This window comes from Eurytemora carolleeae, unplaced genomic scaffold, assembly GCF_000591075.1.
Source record: "Eurytemora carolleeae unplaced genomic scaffold, Eaff_2.0 scaffold723, whole genome shotgun sequence".
In the NCBI taxonomy this organism is placed as follows: Eukaryota; Metazoa; Arthropoda; class Copepoda; order Calanoida; family Temoridae; genus Eurytemora; species Eurytemora carolleeae.
In genome coordinates this window covers 83763-102260 of record NW_019396747.1, presented here as the reverse complement: position 1 = coordinate 102260, position 18498 = coordinate 83763, and the positions used below count along the sequence as shown (strand labels likewise).

The 18498-nt window shown below is 31.5% G+C and overlaps 3 protein-coding genes across 3 annotated transcripts in view; 2 read left to right on the top strand and 1 right to left on the bottom strand.

Moving 5' to 3' along the window:
- Window positions 1-2036, bottom strand: part of LOC111708150 (uncharacterized) — a 7102-nt gene extending 5066 nt beyond the window's left edge. The window contains exon 1 of the mRNA XM_023481436.1: window positions 1779-2036. Within this exon, the coding sequence (XP_023337204.1) occupies window positions 1779-1963 (185 nt within the window). The 5' untranslated portion in view covers window positions 1964-2036. The remainder of the gene's footprint in view (window positions 1-1778) is intronic.
- A 6433-nt stretch (window positions 2037-8469) lies between these two features.
- Window positions 8470-14272, top strand: LOC111708155 (zinc finger protein 431). Its single transcript, XM_023481444.1, has 5 exons — window positions 8470-8542; window positions 11320-11396; window positions 11696-11957; window positions 12075-12275; window positions 12336-14272. Exons 1-5 carry the CDS (start codon window positions 8470-8472, stop codon window positions 13706-13708), a joined length of 1986 nt encoding a protein of 661 aa, XP_023337212.1. The 3' UTR covers window positions 13709-14272.
- Window positions 14259-18427, top strand: LOC111708139 (zinc finger protein 431). Its single transcript, XM_023481413.1, has 4 exons — window positions 14259-14334; window positions 14693-14954; window positions 15871-16059; window positions 16703-18427. Exons 1-4 carry the CDS (start codon window positions 14278-14280, stop codon window positions 17989-17991), a joined length of 1797 nt encoding a protein of 598 aa, XP_023337181.1. The 5' UTR covers window positions 14259-14277; the 3' UTR covers window positions 17992-18427.
- The last annotated feature ends 71 nt before the right edge of the window (window positions 18428-18498 follow it).

The following is an 18498-nucleotide window of genomic DNA, read 5'->3' as shown; positions in this document are numbered from 1 at the left end:
AGGCGGATCCGGATCAGTCGTCCATCCAAGGTGCGTTGTATAGTGACGCATTTGGTTGGATGAGCTCCTAAATAAATAAGAAAAAATCAATCAATCAGCTGTCTAAATATATGTCTATCTGTGTATATTTGAAAATTGCTGTGGTAGCAGCTGTCTAAATATCTGTTTATCTGTATACGTTTGAACCTGCTGTGGTAACAGCTGTCTAAATATCTGTCTTTCTGTATATGTTTGAACCTGCTGTGGTAACAGCTGTCTAAATATCTGTCTATCTGTATATATTTGAAAATTGCTGTGGTAGAAGCTGTCTAAATATATGTCTTTCTGTATATGTTTGAACCTGCTGTGGTAACAGCTGTCTAAATATCTGTCTATCTCTATATGTTTGAACCTGCTGTGATAACAGCTGTCTAAATATCTGTTTATCTGTATATATTTGAACCTGCTGTGATAACATCTGTCTATCTGTATATGTCTTAACCTGCTGTGGTAACAGCTGTCTAAATATCTGTCTATCTGTATATGTCTTAACCTGCTGTGGTAACAACTGTCTAAATATCTGTCTATCTGTATATATCTTAACCTGCTGTGGTAACAGCTGTCTAAATATCTGTCTATCTGTATATATCTTAACCAGTTGTGGTAACAGCTGTCTAAATATTTGTCTATCTGTATATATCTTAACCTGCTGTGGTAACAGCTGTCTAAATATCTGTCTATCTGTATATGTCTTAACCTGCTGTGGTAACAGCTGTCTAAATAGCTGTCTATATGTATATATCTTAACCTGCTGTGGTAACAGCTGTCTAAATATTTGTCTATCTGTATATATCTTAACATGCTGTGGTAACAGCTGTCTAAATATCTGTCTATCTGTATATGTCTGAACCTGCAGTGGTAACAGCTGTAATGAGAGCATCAAGTTCATCTCGTTTCTCTTTAAGTTTCTTGACAAGGGATTCTATAGCACGTTTACTAAAGCTCTCACTCTCTCCTCCTTGTCTAAATAGATGAATAGATTGACATAAATAGATTCACAAATAGATATCTAGATAGATAAACATAAATAGATTCACAAATAGATATCTAGATAGATAAACATAAATAGATTCACAAATAGATATCAAGAAAGATAAACATAAATAGATTCACAAATAGATATCTAGATAGACAAAACATAAATAGATTCACAAATAGATATCTAGATAGATAAACATAATTATACAAACAGTGGGAATCGGATAGATAGATAAATAGAAAGAAATATATAGCCAGACAGAAAATAGATAGCGAAGTAAAAATAAATAAAATGAAATATTGAAAGATGTATCGATTGTGAAAAGTGATGGATAGAATTAGATTTATTGCCGGATAGATATATTTAATATTTATTGATGGTCATTGGTCATAAAAGAATTATCTCTCTCTTCCCCCCCCACCCCCCACCCCTCCTCTCCGGGGAAATGTTTTAATGTGCTGGGGAGAGGGGGGGGGGGCATAACATGAAAAAAATGGACATTAACTGACAAGTTCTTCCGCCCTTTTTGATAACTCCTCGGCCAAAAATCATTTATTTTCCCTAGTTCAGCGGATATTTAAACCTTAGAACATCGAGGGATTTTTTTTAATCGGGGAAGGGGAGATTTTTCATGAAAATATATTCCCCTGTTTTTACCACATAAACATTTCTAAAGAAAATGAGTTGCATTAACAAGAAAGTTGTATATTTTGCAAGAAATAATCCAGGATACTTTCATTCTTTCTTTCTTTTCTTTTACCTGACTCCAGTATGGTGGTTGCTGTCTGTGTTTCCCGGGGGCGGAGCCCCGTTTGGGTGCCCGCCCACTGGCTGAGGGTGGGGGGAGGGAGGGGCACCTGGAGGACCTGGTAGCCCGTCTAAAGAAGGTGGAGGCCAACCAAGAGGGGGTCCAGGGGGAGGGAGCAATGCAAGATCCCTCTCCATATCCAGACAACCCCAGACACCTTCATCCTCCTTCAACAGACCATGGTAGCCCTGGACATGTTTCAAATTTTAGTACTTTAAAACAAAAAAAATTAAAAATCAGCAAAAATTTGCAAATTTGCAAAAATTTAAATTTTTGTTTCAAAATTGAGTTATTAAGTAAAAATGTTCGCAAAAAAAAAATACAAAAGATGTTAAAAAATACATGATTGAAAAGCCATTGAAAATGCTATTTCAAATATGCAAAAAAGTTTTGCAAAATTTTAAACACCCTAAAGTGCAATTAAGAAAAACTTAAAATGTGCAAATTTCTTTAGGTGGGTTGTATGCAAATAATTTGCAAACATTTCTTTGCAATACTTATGCAATCCGTTTCCTTATGTCACAGGCTTTCAAAAAAGCTAAAATTTATCAAAATATGACAACTGTAACTAGGTCAAAACAAAGATTTAGTTTGTTACAGGAAAAAGTAGTCATTCAAAGGGAGGGCTAAGGGTATTTAGGAAAAGTCAGAAAATTTCACAAAAACTAAAGGGGGGAAAGGTGAGGGGGTAAAATTGAACCCCCCCCCCCCTCAGTAGGAATAGGAACATGTAAATTTTAGAAAATCTACCCAACGCGGTGAGATGGTTAGATTCTGATATAAGTAAAAAAAATTGAACTAATTTGAGAGTTCAGATTTTTTGGTTATAAAAAACATTCATAATTATTTCTTAGAGAATTAGAATTGTTTGTATATATTCTGAATTGGAAAAGTCTAATGAATGTTGAGAATAAATATTCTGAAATAATTGGCAAAATAACTAGTGAGGTATGTAATTATAAGCATAGTTGCATGAATACTTGTATATTGTATAAGTTTGTTTAGGAAACTAGGTCAAACCAATAATTTGCAACTTTTACTTTATATACTGGATCCATTTCATTTTCAGGCGGATCCGGATCCAGTTCATTAACATTTCTTCAATATATTCATTTTTATTTAACAAAAGAAGAATTTTCAAATTATTTTTCTTCTTTATTTTTTGTTTATTTTTATGCATAAACCATTCAGAGAGAATTTTTCAATAATCCCTCTTTCTCTTTTTGAGAACAATTTTTATTAGTTTTTGGGTGGGACATTTCTTTGAATTAATAATTGAATTACGGAAATGAATGTAAGTTGTTCAAATATGTAAGTTTTTGCTGATGTAATGAGAAATTAATTACAAAAATATTGAATCAGCAAATATTTTCCAGAGCCTTTAAAAATGTCGACTTATTATATGACAAAATGAAATCGAAACCAATTTTTCCATAAATTTTTCTCAACGGGGCAGATAAAGTTAGGAAATCAGGAGAAGCATGCATATTGTAAAATGTGTATTGTAAAATATATAGTTAGGAAATCAGGAGAAGCATGAATATTGTAAAATGTGTATTGTAAAATATATAGTTAGGAAATCAGGAGAAGCATGTATATTGTAAAATGTGTATTGTAAAAAATATTCTCCATTTTCCGTTGCTCCACATAAAGTGTAAGGATCAAGAGCCATTTTCGAATAGGGAGTCATTGTTCCCTTGCTTGCCCCTGACTCTTAAAAAAGACATTAAAAAAAGCAAAAACAGACAAGATTTGTTCTTAAATATATTCCACCTGTGACATCTTACGACCACTATATTTATGATACCATGATTATGTCTAGTACAGTCCATGAAAAAATAGCTAAAGTACTCTGCGTTGCCCGTGGAATTAAAAAAAAATTTGAAAAAAAATCGATTTTTAAGACTAACTTTTTTTAGCCAAATTGGTACAGCCGTTTGGCTAATATATAATATATATATATAATAGCTAATATATTTATATCTATATATATATATATATATATATATATATATATATATATATATATAGCATTTTATTGATATTTTTGGGATATTTTTTTGATATTTTTTTTGATGTTTTCAATTGTTTGTTATTTTTTTGATGTTTTCAATTGTTTGTTATCTATATATTATATTTATAGCTTGTCCAATTTATCTGTTGGATATTAAATTACAAGTATTGTCCTGCTCTTCTTGGTCCTTTTTACCCAAAACTTTCTTTATGAAAGAATGATTTTAAAGAAATTGTTTACTCCTGAAATTAACCAAATTATATCATGTGAACAAATACCGGTGAAATATCTTTTTTGTTTTGTTAATGTTTGACATCTTTAAAACACACTTTATCATTAAAACACATTTTATCTTTAAAACACATTTTATCTTTAAACACATTTTATCTTTAAAACACATTTTATCTTTAAAACATATTTTATCTTTAAAACACATTTTATCTTTAAAACACATTTTATCTTTAAAAAACACTTTTTCTTTAAAACACATTTTATCTGCAAAACACACTTTATCTTAAAATAAAACACATTTTATCTTTAAAACACATTTTATCTTTAAAACACACTTTATCTTTAAAAGACATTTTATCTTTAAAACAAATTTTATCTTTAAAACACACTTTATCTTTAAAAGACATTTTATCTTTAAAACACTTTTTATCTTTAAAACACACTTTATCTTAAAAAGACATTTTATCTTTAAAACACATTTTATCTTTAAAACACACTTTATCTTTAAAACACATTTTATCTTTAAACACATTTTATCTTTATAACACATTTTATCTTTAAAACACATTTTATCTTTAAAACAAATTTTATCTTTAAAACACATTTTATCTTTTTCATCTTTAAAACACATTTTATCTTTAAAACACATTTTATCTTTAAAACACATTTTATCTTTTTTATCTTTAAAACACATTTTATCTTTAAAACACATTTTATCTTTAAAACACAATTTATCTTTAAAACACATTTTATCTTTAAAACACATTTTATCTTTAAAACACTTTTATCTTTAAAACAAATTTTATATTTAAAACACATGTTATATTTAAAACACATTTTATCTTTAAAACACATTTTATCTTTATAAAACATTTTATATTTAAAACAAATTTTATCTTTAAAACACATTTTATCTTTAAAACAAATTTTATCTTTAAAACACATTTTATCTTTTTCATCTTTAGAACACATTTTATCTTTAAAACACATTTTATCTTTTTTATCTTTAAAACACATTTTATCTTTAAAACACAATTTATCTTTGAAACACATTTTATCTTTAAAACACATTTTATCTTTAAAACACATTTTATCTTTAGGACACATTTTATCTTTAAAACACATTTTTTCTTTAAAACACATTTTATCTTTAGAACACATTATATCTTTAAAACACATTTTATCTTTAGGACACATTTATTCTTTAAAACACATTTTATCTTTAAAACACATTTTTTGATCCCGAAACTAACCTGAAGGTCGGACTGAAGACTTATCACACAAACACAGCGAGGGAAGAACCCTGAAAACAAAATGAATATAAAAACTATTGAGAGATATAAAAGTTATAAACTTAAAGAGTGATCTAAACCACAGCAAGTATTTTGTATCATTGAATATTCACAACTGTACCCTTTACAGTTTTTACTGGTCAATTATGAATTAGATATATCATCAATATAGATATTTTTGTTTATAATTTTACAAAATTGTGATTTCTCTAAAAAGTGACTTGCGCATTTCTTCAGCGGGAAAACACAAGGAATATAGATAATTAAACACTTTTAAAATCTAAGTGAACGACATTATTATTTGATAAAATTTTCGAGGGTACCGTTGTGAATCGGGCATTGTCATCTTTTAATTAAGGATCACTTGAAATAATGAAATTACGCTTACAGTCCTTTAAACGTCCAGAGATCCCCCCATAGACCACAACAGGGAGTTCATCAAATTGTATTATAATGGGAATACAGACGTCGTTATAATTGTGTTAAATTATGAAAATTTCCTTATTTGTCTATGCAGCTTAAATCCGACAGTTACTTTAATAAAGAGACAACAAATGAAATAACTCAATTTTCCTGTAAATAGCTTAGGATATCTCATTCAATTTTACTTTAAAACAAAGGTTTAAAGGGTACCGTTGTGAATCGCACATGTCACTCATTAAAAGCATAGGTAATTGAAATTTAAAAAAATGGCTTTAGAATAGTTAGAATATAATACTCTTGTCGGTTTTACTTCACATTCCACAATATATCAATCATATAACTGCAAGCTTTGCCAACTTGATAAAACTAATGTAAATTCTCATATTTAAAAAATTAAAATAATTGGAGTGTGAACCATATCATGATATGGCCTAATTATTAACTTCATTTCGTTTCATTCAATTTTTCTTAATCACGATCAATCGAGTTACAAAAAATGTATAATAAAAAGATTTTAAGTTCGATGACAGTTCTAAAAGATGACTTTTGGATAAAGTGCAAGGTGTGATTTTTCTTATTATCCTTGAAAACTGTCCCCTCCATGTTTTTATATGAACTAGGCCTACTGCCTGAACTGTGGCTTGACAACAAAATAAATATAAACACAACACGCAATATGTATCGTTTGTTTTATATATATTGTAAGACAATGTTAATATATTGATTTATCACTCACAATTGTCGTTGTCACATTTAATCACTGAGCCCTGTTTCTTTGCTTCGAAGATTGAGATGTTTTGCCAATTTTTTGCCCTAATTTCTGGAGGCCTTGTAGCTAGCGCCCTCACCCGGGTAATTGGGGAAACAAGAAATAGGCACACAGCCAACTTTTGTAAACCGACTTTTTATTGATTTTTTAGAAATAAAAAAATATTTTTTTTAAACAATTGCAGTGTAAAGTTTACAATTAAAGTTATAAGATTCTTAGTAAAAAGGAAAAAAATGATTATTCTGAATATTCGCAAATTTGATGTCTAAAAAATGCTGTCGGTTTGCATTTGTACTTTTTACAACAATTTCTTTGTTCTTGCGAGTTGCGGGGATAACAAAGGGAAGAAAGAATTGTAATGTTTCTATCTGTTTATCGATCTGTTTGTCTATCTGTTTATCTATCTGTTTATCTAGCTGTTTATATCTATCTATAGCTGTTAATCAGGAGCGTACTATATTCAGGATTTTTGTCTAAGCGGGGCCTGAAACCCCCTGAAAATCAATTTATTTCACCATGGTCCAGGGGGGGGGGCTGCAGCGCAATCCTCCCCCTGCCTACGCCCCTGAGCTGTTTATCCTTCTGCTTCTATTTAATAAAACAAGACATTCGTAAATATATATGTTCCCTGTGCATGTCTTAAACGGCTGGACCAAATGGCTGCAATTTTTCGAGGGAACCCATGGGGGAGCCCTGTAGCGACATAGGCTATAAAAATCTAATTGTTTTATTCAACAAGCTATTTTTTTCAATTTTATATGTGCATGTACATGTTATATATTCTTTCCGTTCTAGCAGCTGGGCCGTTATACTGACAGGGGGGTGCCCGACCGGCCAGTGGAAATTGTAACGAGGGGGGGCTCTTTTAATATTACATCTTCTTGCATTTCCCTTCCGCAGGCAATCTACTGCAGTCTACATTGCATTGCATTGCACTCACCCAAACTAAAAGATTGAGAAAAGAATTAATATATATTCTGATTCACAACAAACCCTTAAAAGCTGTGTCTGATCAATTATTGAAAACATCCCAGTTTCCTATTTTGAAAACTGAATTTGTGTTTTCTCTACAAAAGTGCCTCGCGCATTTCTTGCTTCAGAAACGATGGAGAAATGAAGGTTTCAAAAGTATCATCGGACAATATGCCACTCTATAAATGGGGGGGTCACTTGAAATTACGCATGTATTCCATTTAAATAATTACATCGTATAGAAAGAAATACTTTAAAATCTCACTTTTGCCCTATAGTTAAAATTAAGTTTCATTAAAAAAAAACTTTAATAAGTATTAAGTACTGCCTTCAGTGTAAATATATATTTGATATTATAATTTATAATACAATATGTATCACAATCCTATCCTATCACAATCCTTGAAGCTTTTGGGGGGAAAATGTGCCCCCCTCCATACACGAATGCTCTCGTATGCCCCTGAAAATATGTAGCTCCGACAATGTTTGGAATTTGATAATTGAGAATGAAAATAAAATTACTCACAGCCACATGTAACGTATGTAACGTTGGATGTAACGTTTCCTTGTCTCTGCTGCATAAATCTGCTAGTGTCATGACTTCAATAAAGAACTGCAAGTTGAAAATTCTTGGCTGAACAATCTGAATCCAATATCCATACAATTTTCTGACACACACAAATTAAAAGGGTACTGTTCTCTGTTAATTAAAATAATAGATTACGACGAGTTCCATGAAACAGCTCTGATCCGAATAGGACTCTTTTTCAAATGTTTTAATGCATACATGCTGGCATTGGCAAGTTGCTTCTTCATTCAACAGTTGTTTAACACTATCTGCCCTGTTTCATTTTACAAATCTTGACTAAATTTTTAAAAAAAACTTTTTACACATAATTGTATGTTGACCATAAATATACAATGCACATTCATCATAATCGGATGGGCGCTATCAGGGATAGTGAAGTAAAACAATTATTTTTAAATGCCAAGCCACGAAGGTTTGAGTTTGGAGGTAGTAAAAAGACCATTTTTTTTCTCTCAAAATTTGGATTTTATTTACTTTTTTTCATTCATTGCACTGCCGTTTTGTAATCTTTCTTTTTATTACAAACTAGCTGAAGTGCCAGGCATTGCCTCGACGTGGAATTTCAAAAATCGAATTAAAACAAAAAACTTATAATTTAGTTAGCTTATGTCATCTCCAAGGGTATCCATCCATGAGTTTCCTCACTAAAATTCAGCCCATTTGATTCAGCCGCGTTTGGCCATGGCCATAGCAAATATATGTAATAAATTCAGGGGTTGAAGCTTATCTTATTATCCTTATCATATATGTTTGTTTATCAAGTTTACTATCTTTATTATCTATGTTCTATTTGACCCGGATCGGTCAGTCCGGTCAACCTATATTTACCTGTATAAATAAATTAGTATAGCATAAATAGTCGTTTCGAACGGACGTATAGAGCCAGGGGTTTGGCTAGAGAGATAGAGTCTTGCAGACTGATTATTAGAGTTAGAGTCAAGTATAGGGAGATTGGTCGGGACCTAGATCGTTACATATATAAATTAACGAAGAGCTCTTTATTAGAATACACAAATATCAAATTTTCAAAACAGAAACTTTTACAATTCATTATTTTCCGGACCTTTGTCCTTTTTTTCATCTCAAAGAATTTAAATTTAGGTTGAGTTTTTAATTCTTAAAATGTCTTTTACTATCTTTAGTTTAAATACTAATTATCGATCATGCTATAACATAACAGTATAATAAAATATCGATTTTTTAGAAACAATGCTTTTTTCTGTTAGTTTTGTTTGAAGGAGAGATAAAGTATAGTTAATGCAGGGTAATTGGACTGTATATGTGTACCATTAAATTATATCTCATAACTACCCTACTAACCCGAAAACTTAAAAATACGTATGACATATATACGTATATATACGTATTTTTAGGTTTAGGAATACGTAAAAATACGCATTTTCCATACATATGACATACATATTTTCGAAACCATTCCTTGGATAAAAATACGTATTTGACAAACGTAAAAATGCATATGTAAAAAAACTAAAAATCAAATGAATCAGGAATTTTTAGGTTTTTCCTATACGTAGATTTAGGTTTGAAAAAATCCTAACATTTCTTAATTTTTGGGATTTATACTTTTTACCAAGTAATTTTTCTAATTTTTTAGGTTTTTTCTTTACTTACAAAAATGTATTTTTTTAGAGTTTAAAAGTTTGATGCAAACCTAAAAATATGTATGTTTTCGTAAATTTCATACCAAGAAATATTTCATAGTGTTTAGGTTTTTATGTTGCGTATTTTTACTTCTTTTTGAGGTTTTTTCTTTACTTAAAAAATTGTATTTTTTTTTGATTTTTTTTAATTAGGGGCATTTTTACAATTGGGGACAATTCTTTTCCCAATTTGGGGCAATTGGGGGCAAATGAGTTAGTGGAATGAGTGAGTCTTTTAATTGGGGGCATTTTTAGTAATTGAGAGCATTTTTTTTTAAATTGGGGGCATTTTTTTTAATTGGGGACATTTTTTTAAATTAGGGGCAATTGGGGCAAATGTGTTAGTGGAGTTTGAAAATATTTTTTTAATTGGGGGCATTTTTTTNGGGCAATGGGGGAAAATGTGTTAGTGGAATTTGAAAATGTTTTTTTAATTGGGGGCATTTTTTTGTAGGGGGCATTTTTTTAATTGGGGGCATTTTTTCAAATTGGGGGCAATGGGGGCAAATGTGTTGGTGGAATTTGAAATTTTTTTTTTTAATTGGGGGTAAAAAATTATTTTTAGGTTTCCGGGTTAGTACATGATACTAATTTCGCACAGGACATTTTTTCTCATGCGGATCCACCGTGCATCACTAAAATTGTGCTTCCGATCTACTAAAGTTGTGCATACGACCTACTAATGTTGTGCATCTGACCTACAAATATTGTGCATCCAACTCATTCAACCTACAGAAGAGTGCAACACGTGACTACAAAGACCTTCACTAGGTTAAGTAGATACACTATCTGTTTTAATGAATTGTGAACATCCGACCTACACTCTACACTCACTAGAGTACATCGGACCAAAAGCAGCTTGAAGCTGCTGAAAAATCACGTATGAATAGGTCCGAAGTTTCGTAGGATGGTTGTAACGTTGGGCGGATGTAATACAATTGTTATTCGATTGAATACAAAGACGACTTCAAAATTGTACGATTGCCGCGCTATGTAGAGGATTAAGTAAATAAACAAGAAAGTTGCACTCTGTTCCACTTATGTTTGTTGTATTTTCGTTCTTTAATTACCATGGTTATAGACAAAACTTTGATTCACGGGAAAGGGGTTATAGTGGGTATTGATAGTGCTTTTTTTTACCCCCCCATTTCATTCCCATGTATGCAGTATAGTGTTACATTCGCATAGTTTTGACTTTTGCACTTTATTTGCAACAATTTTCATGGACCGCGGTTTTAATTTGGATTTCATAATTTTGTCAGCGGCCATAACACCCTACCCACAAGCTATAATTTTTTCTCTAGGAATATACCTAAACCTTTTAAAATCAACAATGAACTTTCTATTTTTATTTTATGCGACGTGACACAATTCATTTAAAGATAGCAATGTCCCATTCATAACAGGATCTTTAACATAGGATATGGGAGGGCACTTTTAATTTCGTCAACAGTTTTATATATTACACATTTAGCCATCAATCATAGATTTATTTTTATAAAAATTTAAAATGTTTTTCATTACCAAAATTTAATATTTCAGATGAGACGATGTCAAATACTCAAATGAGAGATCCAAATTTAGCAAATGGGAACCGGGTTAAGTCTAAATACTTTCAGGGATAGACGGATAATTAAACTTAAATTATTTTGGGGATGAAAATTTTTGATTTATCATTGCTCAAATTATTGTTAATGAAGGTGTAGGATTTCCTATAGGGATTTCGCACAACTGTAATCGTATTGCCCTCAATCGCGCGCAAGTAAAATCCACTTCATTGGAAACCCTAGAGTCGATGCACCATGCGCCCCATCTAGTTTAAGGCCTGAATAATAATATACAACAACATTGTTTTTTTTTGAGATATTCTTTTTTTCTTCTGAAATTTGGCACTTCATCTATTTGTCTGTTTTATTAGAGCATTGAAGCTGGGACTGATGATAAACGAGTATTAAAGCATATTATGATTAATATTCTGAACCTGAGGAATGGAATGGAAGATAACCTACTCCTAATCCAAAAAATCAACCTGATGATACAGAAGGAAGAAGAGGAGCAGAAGGGTTTTGATGATGCGATCCATGCTGCCCAGCAACATATTGACTCCATTAATACAGTGTATATACTGGGAGTATCCTGGCTTAAAGATGAAACCGATTATGTTTTGAAAGTAATAGAAGGTATAAAAAGCTAAAAAAGTACATGTCTTACAAGGTTTTTTTTTCATTTTCCTAACAGTATTATAAGCAGAATGTTTTTTTTTATTCTTGGTAACTTAATTAAAAAAGAAATTTTAGAATTGCCGGATGAAGAAAATCTTGAAGATGAAGGGAAGTTTGACAGTTTTAAAACTGATGAATTAATGGATGACTTTGATGATATAAAGATTGAGATAAATGATCCTGAGCAGTTTACTAGTGTGAATCAGACCCAGATAGAATCTGTTTTCTCTTCCACACTTCTGAAAGAGGAACCGAGGGAGATAAAACTTGTAAAAGGTAAAAGCCATTTTTATCTTAACTAGAATGTTAAAATTTTTATCAAAAGTTTTTTTTTAGATTTTGAAAAGTCAAATTCTCTTTGGAAATCAGCAGAAACTTTACGAAATGAACCAACCCACACAGAAAATTTAGAAGCAAATAAACAAGATGTTTTTCAGTTCAAATGCGATCTATGTAAGTTTACTGGAATCACATTGCAGCTCTTCAAGGAACATAAAGATGTTTTCCACAGTGAAGTTTTGTATCCATGTAACGATTGCCAATATATTGGATCATCAGCAGTTAAACTGAAAGTTCATAAATCTCGGGAACACACAGACAAAAACTTTCATTGTGATAATTGTGATTTTATGTCGACTAAACTTGAACTTCTGAAAGCGCACATAAAAAGAAAACATTCGGATAAATCATATTGCGACCAATGTGAGTATTCTGGTGTAAAGACTGAAGTTAAAAGACATATTAGAATTAAGCATGAAGGATTAAGATACTCTTGTGACCAATGCAATTACAAAGCCACTCAAAAATCTCGTTTATTAAAACACATCAAAATCAAGCATGAAGGTCTTAAATATTCTTGTGACAAGTGTCCGACAGTTTTTACGGATGATAAGAATTTAAGAAGACATATTTTAAGTGTTCATGAAGGAAAACGGTTTTATTGTGATCAATGTGAGTACTCAGCCACTCAACCAACTCAGCTGAAAGAGCACTTTGACGGAGCACACAGAGGTATAACTTATCCCTGTGATAAATGTGAATATGTAGGAACTCAAGTTGGGTACTTGCGCCATCATAAACGTACAAAACATACTTTCGATGAAATTCACAATTGTAACCAATGTGAGCATGTAGCAAGATCAAGAGGATATTTGAAGTTGCACAAAAAGAGTGTACACGGTGTACATTACGGTACAACAGACGAAGATTTAGATGTGTTCTGCGATGAATGTGGACATGTAGCAAACACGAAAGAAGAATTGATCGTGCATAAGAATAAAGATCATGAAACGTCTAAAATGTTAAGCTGTGATCAATGTGATTTCTCAACCTATCACTTGATTTCTTTTAATTCTCATAAAAATTTGCATGATTTAAACTTTTCTTGTAATCAATGTTCCTTCCTCGGAACAACAAAAAAGAATTTAAAGATGCACATAAATATGATTCACGAGGATGTTAAGTATAAATGTGATTTATGTGAATATGTTGCTCATCAAACTTCTCATCTAAAAGTGCACAGAGAAGCCGTTCATCTTGGTATTAGATACCAGTGTGATAAATGTGAATTTGCAGCAACTGCTAAGGGAACTTTGAAACAGCATAAGTTGAGCAAACATGACGACACGAAGTATCCCTGTGATGAATGTGAATTTGTTGGATCAACACCGATTATGTTAAGAAGACATATGAAGACAAAACATGACTGAAGGGGGCCGTTACTAGCTATCTACTTAAATACCATAATTATTGCAGTTAGTACTGATTGCAACCCCGTAATGTCAAAAGTATTGTTACAGTCAGTTAAATTTACATTTGCGGGGTAAAATATGTAAATGGGCAATTATGTATCAAAATAATGTGATTAAGTGAAAATCTGCGATTTGACTAAAATTTAGCAAATTAAAAAAATCCAAAGTTAAAAAATTAAATTTTCGAAATACTGGGGAAAAAGTTTTTTTTTTAAATCCATAGATTTATCAAAACCTTATTTCGAGTGACAACTTCCCAAATCTACATTTTCTTAATTCTTTAATTTCTCAAAAGACACTCTTAAAAACTACTTGCAGCCCTCGCCCCTGACTGTATAGTGTATCTTGCCGCAGCGCAATGTCGCAAACCGAACCAAACCAAATCATTTGCAGTAGAAATCTTTCTTCTTTCAGCCAAATTTACATTTTAAAATTTCTGTTTGAAACAATACATTTGGAAAATTTTGAGTGGAGAAAATGCTGATGGAAAAGTACCTGAACACTAAACATTATTATTTTCAGTTACAATGAAATTATCACTTTCTAGTTCAGCTAATAGGAGACATCTTTACACAGAACTTCAGGAACCTGCAGAATTGAAACTTTTATTTAAATCTAGTTAAAATTGTCCGGCATTGCCCATAGAGTTTAAAAATCATCCAACACTTGACAGCAAACAACCTTCTGTATCAAAATGGGCAATCTTTTGGATGTGCCCCCTATTTTTACCCGTTGGGGCAATTGTAACATTTTTTGCTTCTTTTTAAGTATTACAGTTTGCCGCTTATAGGTATTAGGTAACATACATGTCCGCACTCACATATATATTCCGTAGCTCTGCTTTAGATATATGATGTCTTAAACAGATACTTACTTATTTACTTAAAAAAAAACTTAATATTTAAGATGTAAGTGTATTGTTTAATTCAATGGTTTGATTAGTCCATAGAAGCTGTGACTGATGATAAACGAGTATTAAAGCATATAATGATTGATATTCTCAACCTGAGAAATGGAATGGAAGATAACCTACTCCAAATCCAAAAAATTAACCTGATGATACAGAAAGAAGAAGAGGAACAGATGGGGTTTGATGATGTGATCCATGCTGCCCAGCAACATATTGACTCCATTAACACAGTGTATATACTGGGAGTATCCTGGCTTAAAGATGAAACTGATTTTGCTCTTAAGTTTATTGAAGGTAATTATTTCTCATCGATCCTTTTAAATTAAATTTTAATAAATAAATAGGTAATCGTTAAATGGACTAAAGTCGTAATTTCAAGTAGCCCCTCTCCCATAGAGAATAGAATATATATTAGAGGGGAATTTAAAGAATCTCTCGGGATGAATTTCTTCAGTCCCTTTCAGCCTGAAAGGGAGTTCAAAGTGTACAAATCATGTAAATGTTCACAAATTATATGCAGTAGAGTACATTAATACAGTACGTTCCCTAGACTATTTATTTCAATTTCGATTTTTTTAAACTGTTAAATAAACTTTATAATGAATTAGGTGAATAAAAAACATCATTTGATTTATAATTATAACGGAAAATCATCGTTTGTAAAGTGGAACGCATAGAGTCTATGTGAAATGATCATTGGTCAATTATGAAACCAGCCTATTTCATAATTTGGTTTTCTTTTAACAATAATTTTAGATTTTCTTTAAAATGATATTCCAGGGCCCAAAAGGTTATATAGCATAAATATGTGAAGTACACCTGCAGTATGGAAACAGTACAACAAAATGGCCGTTTTACACTTTTTTCTAGTAAATTCCCCTCTAATATATATTCTATTCTCTATGCCCTCTCCTCTCTTACAAAGTAGAATTTCCTTTTTAAAAGGGTATCAATTAAATGTTTTTTTGGATAAAGAATGAATTAGATATCCTAGTTTTTCTATGGTAAAATTGGTTTATTTTCAATAACAGCCGACGCAATGGAAAGAAATTATCATAACAGCTTCTTAAGACAGATTTATTACAACATCTTCCTTATTGTTTATCGATAAAGAATTTAAGGGAACCATTGTTAATAGGACGCATTAAAGTATAGCTTACATACATACATCAAAGCTTTTAGGATAATTTTGAATTTTAAATATGTTTAGTTGAATCCATAGAGCTATTAGAAGACGAAGATTATGATATTGAAGATATGGAAGATATCTCTGCTGGAAGAAGCAACGTTGAAGAAGAAGAAGAAGATTGTGAAGATATTAAGATAGACGTGGATGAATTAGAGAATATGAAACTTTTTAGTTCCGAGTACCCTGGGCTAAAGAAGGAGGAAGAAGAAGGTAAATTGTTTTGTTCACAAGTCGGTCTTTTTTATGTTTTTATTTTTACCATAAACTATTAAACTTTTGAGCCTCAAACTTGATATGCATATCTTGACCTCCACTATTTTGAATGGTTTTTGGTAAAATCTCGATTGAGAAATGCACATTATGTATTAGGAAAACTATTTCTATGAAATTAGTCCTTGGTCTTTAATTGCAAATTTCATCTTTAAAAGATAGCCAAACACCGTAAATTAAATTCATCTTTAAAAAATAAGTTTCAAATGACCCTCATAACGAGTTACCCTTGTAACCTTTGTCTGATCAATAATGTGGAATATACTCCTGTTTTTTTAGTTTTAAAAGTGTTTACTTTTAATAATTTATACATGTTTTCTGCAGTAGAAATAAGCAAGTAATTTTTGATGAGAAAATTAAATTGAAAATAATTATTTTTCTAAATTATTAACATGAGATCCAATTTATATTTGATCAGATTCAGCTTTTTAGGGTATCGTTGTGAATCGGGTATTGCTATTTTTGCAATGAAATTACGCTTACAGTCCGTTTAACTATGCCGGGAGGGGTGGTTTCTTGGTAACATTTGTGTTATTGGGATGTCCTAATAGATAGATAGATAGATATAGTCCCTTTTATTTAGATTCTGGATTTGAAGTTGCAAAAGCTGAATGCAAAACTATTCTTGAATACCCCTGTGAACACTGTGATTTAAAGACATCAAGCTCTAAAGATCTCTGTCTGCACAAGGTCTCAGTTCATCCTGATTTAATGTATCATTGTCATCTTTGTTCCTACATTGGAGCTGGTGAATTACACTTAAGAAAACACATGCATAGGAATCACAAGGGGGTACTTTTTTCATGTACTATTTGTGAATATGAAGCAAAATCAAAGCACGCTTTAAAAAGACACTTTGCTGTTAAACACGAAGGAGAAAAATCTCTATGTGATGAGTGTGATTACACAGGAACAAGGGGACAAATAAATAAACACAAGAAAAGCAAACATGAAGGAGTTAGATATCCCTGTGATCAGTGTGACTACAAAGCAATACATTTCTCTCATTTAAAGTTGCACAAAGAGAACAAACACAAAGGTATTAGATTTTTTTGTGATCAATGCGAGACTTCGTTTACTGGGGAGAGAAATCTAAAAAGACATATTAGAAATAAACATGACGGGTTCAGATACTCATGTGATCAGTGTGAATACTCGGCTTCTCAACAGAGTCTTTTAAAAGAACACATCGACGGAATTCATAAAGGAATGCAGTTTCCATGTGATAAGTGTGATTATGTTACAGCTATTGCCGGAAATCTTCGATCACATAAGTATACTAAGCATGATAATGGGCGACAGAAAAACTTACATGGAGATCAATCTGAATCGCAAGAACGGCCGAAATATCTTTGTGATAAATGTGATCATCTTGCCAGTTCCAAGGGAAATTTGAAACTTCACAAATTGGCTATTCACGAAAAAACGTCTCAATATATGTGCGATCAATGTGAGTTTGTAACAAACTATATTTGCTCTTTAAAGCAACACAGGGAGAGCCATGACGGTATTCCCAAATCCTGTGATAAGTGTCCTTATGTTGGAAAAACTATGCATTATCTCAAAAGACACAAAAAGTTAAAACATGAAGGCGGCAGGTATCGCTGTGAGTTATGTGAATATGCGGCACAAGACAACGCTCATCTAAGAAGACACAAAGAAAGTGTGCATTTGGGAATTAAGCATCATTGTGATCAATGTGAGTTTGCTGCCTCTACCATTGATAACCTGAAACAGCACAAAAAGAGTAAACACGACTTTACCAAATTTCCCTGTAGTCAATGTGAACATGTAGCTAATACACAGTATAGTCTTAGAAAGCACATAAAAAGCAAACATGAATATGTGAGAGATCTGTCTATCCTTGCATAATTTCTCTATAAATTAAAGAACAGAATAAGTGCCTTTATCAGACCTACCATATTGTACAAATTGACGGATATTGTGTTACCTTTATTTCTTATTATTTCTGTTTTTTAATTAACTCGTTGTAACACCCAAATGAAATTCTTTTAATTTAGATAAAGTTTTTTTCAATGAATACAAAAAATATTGAACTCTGAAAATGGTAAACTTCCGTCTTTTAAATCTAAAGTATATTTTTATTTGATTATTTAATCTGTCCTAAGAATTTATTTGATCTCTAAATTCATGAAAACTTTTTTTTACCCTTTTCTATTCATCTTTCGACACATTTGGATGGCTGGGAGCAACGACCGATGACCCCTTTCGTCGAAGAATGGGTTGTATTTTAAAAATAATAAAAAAAAATCACAAACTGAACGAACTTAATTGCAATAAATTCATTGCACCATGAGATAACCAAGCATTTTTTGGGAACATCGGGGAATACTATAGAAATTATATAAACCTAAATTT